This window comes from Drosophila yakuba, chromosome 2L, assembly GCF_016746365.2.
Source record: "Drosophila yakuba strain Tai18E2 chromosome 2L, Prin_Dyak_Tai18E2_2.1, whole genome shotgun sequence".
NCBI lineage: Eukaryota > Metazoa > Arthropoda > Insecta > Diptera > Drosophilidae > Drosophila > Drosophila yakuba.
This window is the reverse complement of record NC_052527.2, coordinates 2,769,558-2,779,598: the sequence shown is the minus strand read 5'-3', so window position 1 is coordinate 2,779,598 and position 10,041 is coordinate 2,769,558. Positions and strand designations below refer to the sequence as shown.

The window sequence follows — 10,041 nt, the reverse complement described above, 5'->3', positions numbered from 1 at the left end:
CATCATCATCATCAATGGCATTTCGACATCACCATTTTGGGGCCTCGGGTGCGCGGTAATCCAAGGATGATGATGCTCCCCTAAAGTCCTCAAACTAAACTAAATCAAAACCGAAAATCGAATCGAATTTATTGTCATCTCCATTTTGCGCCTCAGATTATGCCACAGATTCCGTTCTCGAGTTTCAATTTCAGTGTGAACTTTCGCTCTTGGGTTCACAGCAACTTGGAGTTGTTTTTCGCCAATTCGATGCTCAGTAGTTGGGTACTTAAAGGGTATGTTGTGCTGGTAAAGGGTTTATTCTTGTAATTAAATGTTAGGTTACTAAAGCCACTAAAATGTTTAATAAGATAACTAGGTTTACTAGCAAGCCATTGATATTTCAAATCTTACCAACCTTATACTGTACAGCATATCTCGAAGTCGAATATATTTCCGTTTATTTGCTGGGGATGGTTCACTTGGCCTGAAGCTACAGGTTATGATGATTGCTGCTACTCTGTGTTTTGTGTCTTGTGTTTTGGTGCTTTGGCATTTTGTCTGCTTTTTGTTTCCGCATCGCCTCCGCAATTTCTGCTGATTGTTGTGTTTTGGAGCAGCTGCAATCAAAAATACATCATTGATGGAAGCAGCCGGAGGAGGAGCTCTGTCCATCGCTTTAGTAGTTCGTAGTACTTGATTTGACTTCGAACCATAGTGGCAAACTGATGCTGACATGGCGGCTTACCCCGAAACGACTTCACTTTCTCCAGCAATTAGTCGGGCTGAAAGTTAAGTTGCATGTTGCATGCGATTGGGAAAATTTAATTTCCACCTAATTGTTTCAAGGAGCTTCGCCACTTTCCCAAGCTCCTCTGACAGCCCGAGAAAGCTGAGAAACTGAGTGTGTGTATGAGTGTGTGTGAGTGGGTGGGCGGGTGGTGTGGTTGTGTGGCATGTTGAAGCCGCGACTCCACTGCCAGCAAGTGGGTTTTACCAGGCTTGGCTTTTCCTGCAGCTGGCGTTGCTGCGAATGCCCAGACTGAATCGCTGCAGTTGACAGCGGCTGCGTGCGGCTTGCACCACCCACTGCCGTGCACCACCCACTGCCGTGCACCACCCACTGCAGTGTACCACCCACTGCCATGCACCACCCATTAAACCATCCCCCCAGTTGCAGAACCACCCGCAGTGCGTGAGTGTGGGCGTTGCATTGATTTTATGGGCTTGCACATTTCATCATCACAACTTTTTGTTGCGTCGTCTTCTGATTGCGGCTCACAATGCGTCAGATGCAATCATTTTGTTGGCTGTCTGGTTGCGGTTTTCCGCTGTGGCCCAGCTGCAGCCAGCAAATGCATCACCAGCGGACATATATTATTCTGCACTCATATACATATCTGTGTACGCAAATAAGGTAATGGGATTTTTGAGGTACTGATCACATAATTACACCTTTAGTAGTTCAGGATGCACAGCGCCATGTTTAAATGTGCTTAAATTATAGTTCAATTTGTTCAAATAAAAGTACAATAAAGAAAATAAGTTAATAACCAATAGGTTATTGCTCAATTAAAGTTGCCATTCATAAGGTTTATGTATTCAAATATTTGAATGAGAATTGCAATGTGAAACAATTTCTATCCTTGTGCATTTTTTGCTTTACCTGTAAACAAATTTAACAAATTAAGTTGTCAATGTCCAACTTTCATTGTTTTTGCTCTTCTTCCTCTTCGCTTTGACCCCACATATTCGACTCGATTTGTGACAAAAAAAAAAAATGGGAAATGCAAAATGGGAAGTGGAAAATGGGAAGTGGAAAATGGGAAATACAAAATAATAGAAGCACAAAGAAGGGCAAATTTGTTTTTGATAGAAAGTCATGTCAAAAACAATGTCCCAACTATTGTGTGTCATCCTTTTTTGTGCACAGGGTGCAGAGGGCGGCGGGGCGGTGCGGAACGGGGCGTGGCACTTGAAAATTGCGCCACAGAGCCGTTGAGTTCGAGTTGACCCTCATCAAAAGCTAACTAAAAACTTTTCGTTTTACTTTAGTTTTTATTCCGATTTGTTCCCGCATAGATATATCCATGGTATCTCCGTGTGTGCATGATTTTGTTGTTTTTGTCTCTTGGCCAAAGTGGAAAATAAATGGTTCCACAGGATGACCATTTGCGTGGTGTGCCTGGCAGTATGTGTGCCCATACAGTGTGGGTTAAGCAAATAGCAACTTTATGCAATTTGCAACTTTGATTAATTAAATAAAGAGCTGCCATACTACACTTGCTCACCTGATTACTCTACAACTTGCCGCACTTATTTGTTTCAATTAGCTATGATGACTGCTAGCATTTTGCCCGCAGGTGTGCGTGTGTCCTGTGCTCGCATAAGCGTCTCTTCTACCGTGTATGGTCGAAAAGTTGAAAGCCGAGCGTCACTTTTTGCACAATCCGAAAGAACAACAACAACAAAAACAACAACAACGTTCTGTGGGCAAAACAAAAGTCAAAAGGAAAAACCAAACAAAAAATCCAATAGAAATTTAAACAGTTTGACGCATTAAATACTCATTGGGCAAGTTGCCGACTTGGATTTTGGCACCAGGGTGACTATTTGGGTTTTAGTTTCCTTAACCAAAAAAACCACAAACGACTGGTCGAGTTTTCTGACATAACATACCATATGTGGCTGATTTCGTCACTATGCAATATTTAACTAATTGGAACATAAATGATGTTAAAGTCAATTAATTAATGGATACCCATCCGTTTTTCTTTATAAATATTTATGTATTATATATAAAACACCATGCTCTTAATTTTGTGATAACATTACAGATTGTGACTTCCTCGCCCACGCGATTTGCCTTAATAATACGCACAAATCTGTTGAATGTCAAGGGTCTCAGTTGGTTTAACCTGAATCTCTCGAATCCATATTTAATTATGGATTGCAGACCCACGCCCACTTCTCAGGGGGCAGTTAACCCCTTAGCCGGCGCAAGGGCCTAGACTTAATTAGGATTCCGTGCTCATCCCGATGATAGTCATAGTCATCATCATAATCATCGGAGGAGTCGTGTGTTTGGGGCGACGGTGTCAGAAGTGCCACTTCATCAGTCAGTATCGAGGCGAGGCTGCCAAAACCCCACAGCGACCGCCAGTTGTTCGCGCCAACTGTTTTCGAACTGCCCGCCCATCACTACACCTGGAGAAACAGCTTAAAATCATTAAACTTATGTTAACTAGTAGGACATTGCATCTGGAATTTAAATGACGGTTTGAGAGCAACTGGTCCCTAAAAGTATGCAATACTTTCTGTGCAGCTACTCTAAAACTCTAAAGACATGCTTGCATACTTTCACACAGCTATGTACATATTTTGACTAAAAATCGTTAACCATTGCACTAATTGTTTGCAGTGCTCTTTATTAAAGGGGTTATGCTTCTCGGATTGCGGGGGATTGCTTCACCGGGAGTTTGTGTGTGTTTTGGGGCTACTGGGAGCTGCTATTGGGGGCTACTGGGGGCTACTCCCCTTTGTTTGCACTCCCGACTGGCGAGGGCCCAAAGGCGTTTTGCAGATTTCGTCGGACGTGTGTGTGCGTGTGTGTGCGAGTGTGTGTGGTTTTTGGTGGATTTACTCCAGGGGCATCTGCTCGGCTTAGCGCTAAAATGTGTGTCTACCTGGGCTCCATCCACCTGTCATATTCGGGTGGCCAGGTGCGCCAGTGTGTGTGTGTGTGTGCTGCTGATGGAATTTTAATTAAATACTCGGGTGTCTATGTTAATTTATATGCGCATATGCTTAGCCAGACCAGCCAGAGCAGCCAGAGCAGCCAGTCTGGGTTAGAGCAATTCCATTCTCCGTTTTCCACATTGATATGACGAGGACTCACCTTTGAAGTGGCTGCGCATGTTTGTGATTAAGAGCTTTTTTGGGTGGAAGGAAGCAGCCCCTCGTTCGTTCTGCTTCTTAACTCAGTTTCATTGTTTAAAATTTAATTATAATTTAATGCTTAGTAAGCACTATTTCTCGCATGATACCCCGCATTCGCTTTTGGCCACCCACTTCGAAGCCGCCCATTCTGGTTTTCTGGTTGCTGCGGTTTTCCTTTTTGCCAAGCCACTTGATATTATCACGTCGCCATCCGGCTGTCTAACTGCTGAGTGACTCTGTCTGCCCGTCTGCCTGTCTCACCCATTCCAGGTTGCCAGGACCTCTGGCGGCTTTGTACATGCCTCTGTTTTCGATGCCCTTCAAGTCCTTTGGTCTCATCAGGCTTTTGTCTGCGTTTAAGCCCCGTCACCTGGCTCCGTTTTTACCCGAATGAAACCTTGAAAGACTTGATATGGAAATAATTCGCAGCGCGGTTTGGCTTTCTGGAATTTGCGTCGGCAACAGATTGGCATTTTCACATAATGCTGGCTAAACTAATTGCGGTTGAAAGGAATGCGTCTTACATTGTGCCTCTGGCAAACAAATATTTACACTCAGCAATTTAAAAAGCAGGCTAAATGCATTTAAAGCCTTTCAATCGAAACAGCTTAAACAACTTTCAATCATTGTATTCTTTATTTTTACAAAATATATTCTCTTCTATCTAAAGTTTATTTACATTCTACATTCCTAACAAGTGCTGCCCCCGTTTCTCATTCATTTTCGTCCTTGTGCACATTCATCCTGGCCAGATTCGCTCTGCTGATGGCATGTCCTGGCTGCAGCTCCAAGGCCTTGTGATAGCACGCCACTGCTTCCTTGCGAAGGCCACGCATCTGCAGGATGGCGCCCAGATTGGCATGGGCATGGGCGGCCAGCGGCTGCAGGGTGACCGCCTTGCGATACCACAGCTCCGCTTCGGCCAGGCGATTCAGCAGACGCAGTGCATCCGCCACGCAGGATTGCAGGGTGTAATCCTGCGGCGCCAAGGCAGCGGCTCGCAGGCGAAGGCTGAGCGCTTCGTGATGCCGCTCCTGCTGCTCCAGGAAGTCGGCTGCAATGAAAAGTTATTGTCATACAAATGGCTTATGTCTATGAACCATGAAAGTGACTTATTCTTACCATAATGATGATGCGAACTGGGCTCCAAGGGCGCCAGCTGCAGCGCTCTCTTGAACCAGGACTCGGCCTCCGCCAGGCGACTGCCCTGCAAGTGCAATAAAATACGTTATTACATTATGATTGGGTTCACATGTAACTAGCTTACATTCCTGGCCAGCGTCTGGCCATAGGTGACATAGGCTGTCCCCTGCTCCGGCTGCAAATGCAGCGCCAATCGCTGCTGCTGCTCCGCCTCGTCCCAATCCTGCAGCTCCGCCAGGATTTCGCCCAGTCGCAGATGCAGCACAGCCCTCTGCTTTGAAGGCAGCAAAGGCAGAGCTTTAAGGGATTCCCTCAGCGAAGCAACCGCATCGTGAAGTCTTCCTTCGGAGCGGTAAAGGACACTCAGTTGCAGGTAGCAGGTGTAGCGTGCCTCCACGTGGGCACCACGATCCCGAACCCCACTGCCCTCCACACGAGCTCCAATCCGCAGCACGGAGATGGCTTCTGGCCGATGGTCGCCCAGGGAGATCAGGGATGTGCCCAGATTCAAGTAGGCCACCGCCAGCTGGGGACGCAATTCGATGGCCCGGCGAAAGCACGGAACTGCCGAGCTGAAGTTCAGCTGCTTCTGGTGCACCACGCCCCTAAAATGTGGCAAGATAAACGGGCTTTAACATCTATCATTCAAAGTGTATTATCTTCAATTCCAGCAATCATTTGGTTTCAAGTTCTTAATGTTGAAAGCATTGCTTAAATTAATGGTTTCCGAATGCTTTAGTTAGAAGAGTGACTTTACTTCAGTGCTGTCCATCTCGTTTTTGAGTGCCTAAGCTGCTGTTATTATTAAATTGTACGCAAATGTTTTACAGAATTAGCAATAAGCCATTCTGGCATTGTGGCTTTACTTGTGCAGCCGAACAATGCACTTGAATTCCCAAGGAAATGCACTCTCTTCACAGTTTTTGCCCTTCACTCAGCAGTTGGGAGTTGTAGAAAAAGTTGTTCAAAAAAATATGCGAAAAATATGGAAAAGAGAAAGCCAGGGAAAGTAAAGTTACTTAACTCGAGGGCTGGAGCCTCCAAAAGTGTTGGGAGTAAATTAACTTTCAGTTTGCTTTGCTGCGGTTTCCACCGGCTAATTGCACAGTGCTGACCTTCAAGTTGATTTCAGCCAGCTTCATTAAATCAACGGACAACTGAATGCCCCCAACTCGCCCACACATTTCCATAAATATATATATGCATATACCTATATCATTTGTCGACTGTCTGCTGGTTATCCCTACACAGCCCTACACATCCCTACACATCCTGCAAACCCGGATGTCTGAGGCACCAAAAATAGACAACACAAAGTTTCAACGGATCGCATGCATGAATAAGTGATTCTAAATAAAGGCAGCGTTTTGTTTGCAACATTCCAGCAGCATGTGGCGCTACAAAATGGTGCAAAATAAACCCAAGCCCAGATTGCTACTATTTCTGCAAACCAGCCGCATCTGCAGCAGCAGCAGCAGCAACAGAATTATTCAAACAAACAGCGAGTCCTGAAAATGTTGTGTTGAGTAGCGACAAGGCTATAAAATCAACAAGAGGGCCGCTTGTAAATACTCCAGATTTTGACAAAAAGCGGATTATGTATGAGAAAAAAAGAGGATTTCCAACTGGGAATTCATACCTTAAAAATATTGATGTTTGGCATAACTTGCAGACAGGTACATAATTTTATTATAGAAATAAAATATCTACCTAATAAGGGGATAAATTGACCTGCTGGTTTTATTGAAAATTTGAATATTTTACATAAATATTGTACATCGATTTAATTTCGGCAACTTCACACACAAATCAAATAAATACATGAAAAAATAGTAAAGCGAATAAGGAACCCTTTTCAGAAAAACCCACAAATACGCATTGCCATTATGGGATGACTTTTAATATGGGCAGCTTTCTTCACAGGCCACCCTATATTGTTATATACAAAATTTACATATCCAACCCCATGGATTTGCCGATTAGCTTTTCCACCAGATACGAGATACCAGATACCAGATACTAGATACTAGCTACTAGGTACTCCACTGTGGAGTGGGTGTGAGCAAACTTTTCAATGAACACTCGCATATGGAGAGCTGAATTTGTTTAAATTTTATTTTCGAATGAGCAGCCATTCGGCATTCCATGTTGAAAATCCCTCGTTGCCCACAATTTCATTCTACGATTTTCCAACTCCTCTCTCTCTCTAAAATTTGTATGCTGCAGTTGGGGCTGCATTTTCATAGCAAGGAATACAAAACAAAAAAAAAATGCTTTGGGGAAAATAAAACAAGCGAAAAAAGGAGCCGAGTGAATGCATGCGAATTGCAACCGAACAACGCATGGATTTGCTCAACTGAATATTGAGTATTCTATTTTATAGTACGCTATGCCATTCGGGCCAAAAGAAAAACAAGCCATGTTATTCTATTTATTTTCATGGGTTTCCCCCATTTCCCCCCCCTTTTTTTTTGCTTTGCGCAGGTAAGCAAACGGCAACTGAACGAAAATAAAACGAGCAGAAAGAGTGAAAACGAGAAATCGAATTATACAGCTCAGTGATTTTTTGGTTTTGGTGTTTGGCTGTCTGTTACTTTGACTTTCCATCACCCATTTCCACCACCCGAACTTATCCTTTGCTGTGGCATTTTGCAGCTAAAAATCAGAGCATCCTCGCCCGGCGCAGCAGCACAACAAATCCCTGACAGTTGACTGGCGCATCAGAAACAGAAGCAGGAGCTGAGGAGCTGATGCTGAGGTACTGAAGCTGGAGCAGGAGCAGGAGCAGAAGCTGCTCCTTGCAACAGGCAGCAACAGGATGCTTTATGTTCCGGGCGGGTGGCACGTGGCGGGATCGCAAAATCCATAGCCACAGGGCGCAAGGTGCCGGCTAGAGATATACCGGGCTATTGATGGCTTACGAGTAAATAATGTACAAACAGCTGCTTATCCGCGACGCACTGGCACCCCGGGTGCTCCAAATCCCGGCTGCTTTTTGTCAGGGGGTTGAAGGCCACCTGCCATTGATTTTCGATTAGAGAACGGAAAATTGTGAAACACAACACACCACACCACACCACTTCATCACGAGCCATCGGAAATTCACAGCTCGCCACAGCGCTTAAAGCCTTCATTATGTAGATGTTTCAATCTGCTCTTATGACTTTTGGATTACGGAGTTATAGGGCATTAAAATGGTACCTAAAAGAAGCATAGCTTAGCAGTGGGGGTACTTAATTCGAAATACATTTTGTAAAACAAAGTTTTAAGCACCTTTACAATGGTTATATGCGTTGCCTAATAAGACTTCAGTTTTAAAAGCCCGATTTACTTTTAATGGGGGAGCTGCTCTCGCTGAAACTGGAATTTTGCATAGTGTAGCCAAATCGGAGGCCATGGAAATGAGAGGCTGCATTCTGCAAGTGGAGTGGGCAAAAAATTCAATCAGACAACTTTTCGATAAGCTGCAAAGGCAACGCAGTCTTGCGCAAGTGGGAAAGTGGGCGAGAAAAGCGTTTTAAACTTTCCACGGCACTAAAATGAAATCTCTGCCCGGGCTTCCCAGCACTTTGGACTTGGTCAGAGGCCAATGTGCCAGCGGCTAGGCATCCGGAGAAGGAGTGGCAGTGGAAGTGGGAGTAGGATCCAAAGCCATGGCCATTCACCCACTACGGAGTTGGCCAACGTCTAGTGTATCGTTTTGAGCCAAGTTAATAACCTGCAGGCTAGCGAAGCCTTAGCAGTTATGAAGTTCGCGCTTTGCTTTTATGTCATTGACATTATTTGAAATTTTATCTAAGCCGTCAACAGTTGTATTTTCTTTTTCCTTCCTTTTTTTTCCCTCCGTTCTTGGCTTTTTCATATTTTATACAAGGGTCTTCCCCGAGGATTATAAAGGATATTGCGGTGCGGCAGAAGCTTTTGCCCCGGGAACTTGTTACCCAATTAGAACGGATAAGTAAATAGACTTTAGTTGGTAATACAGATCATTATAGGGATACAAAATGTTTACCTTATCTTAAACGAAGATATATTTATTGAAAAATAAAACAGTTTCTTGTTTTGTTCAGCTCGTAATTTACATACCCATCACATTTCAGTGAGCAATAAACGAGAAATATTTATTAAATCTCATTCAGGTATTGTTAGAAAGTGGTCATGCATAAAAAGTGCACTTCTTTTTTTTAAATAATCGTCGGTACGAGCATTAATGTAACAGTCTTCCATAAGCCGATAATCCGCTCATATATAAACACATCCACACAAATAAGCAGTTGAAAGAGGCTTTTTTGGAGCCACGACACAGCGAGTGAAACAAATCGCTCTGGTTAAATATTTATTTAAATGAGGAAAAACGGAATTACTGCATATTTGGCTTCCACTGAAACAAAGCGCTTAATACACTCACGTGGTGTACTTTTCCCTCTCTTCCAGTTTTTCCATAGTTTTAACATCCAGTTTTCTCGAAACGAAGGCAATTCGGCGGCGAACGATTATGGTATTCATGACTGGACTGAGGTAGGAGATTCCTCTGTTCCCCAGATGCTGCCATTGTCCGTGGCTCCCGGGAGTTCTCAGCAATTATTTGTATTGGGCTTGGGCTTGAGCTCTCCGCTCACAGAGCAGCCTTTTCCCCCGGCGGAAAAGCTGGAAAAATGACTTGGCAAGCGAGCGAAAAGGGATTTACCTACAATTTGCCAAAGAAGCAAAGCGAACGGATTTATTCCGTGGGTCCTCGGCTCGGCTCCCCTTTTCTTCCTTTTTTTTGGAGCGTAAAGCCTATTATGTCAAACACAATAATCAACAACAAGCGGCAAGGCGACAGCAACAGCAACAGCAGCAACAGCAGCAACAGCAGCAACAGCAACAGCAGCAACAGCAACAGCAACAGCAACAACAATACTGACAACAGGGCGTATGAGCAACGGCTGCTTGGCAGTCGCTGCAAGGACACGCGGCTATTGGGAAAAGTGTGAGGAT

At 44.2% G+C, this 10,041-nt stretch overlaps 1 protein-coding gene across 2 annotated transcripts in view; it reads right to left on the bottom strand.

Moving 5' to 3' along the window:
• Positions 1-4,535: 4,535 nt before the first annotated feature.
• The window catches only part of LOC6526603 (protein O-mannosyl-transferase TMTC1), a 44,346-nt gene continuing 38,840 nt past the window's right edge, over positions 4,536-10,041 (bottom strand). For both annotated transcript variants that reach the window (XM_015197942.3, XM_015197943.3), the window contains 3 exons: positions 5,186-5,666; positions 5,041-5,125; positions 4,536-4,972 (listed from right to left, as the gene is read on the bottom strand). In XM_015197942.3, the coding sequence (XP_015053428.1) occupies positions 4,632-4,972; positions 5,041-5,125; positions 5,186-5,666 (907 nt within the window). In that variant the 3' untranslated portion in view covers positions 4,536-4,631. The remainder of the gene's footprint in view (positions 4,973-5,040; positions 5,126-5,185; positions 5,667-10,041) is intronic.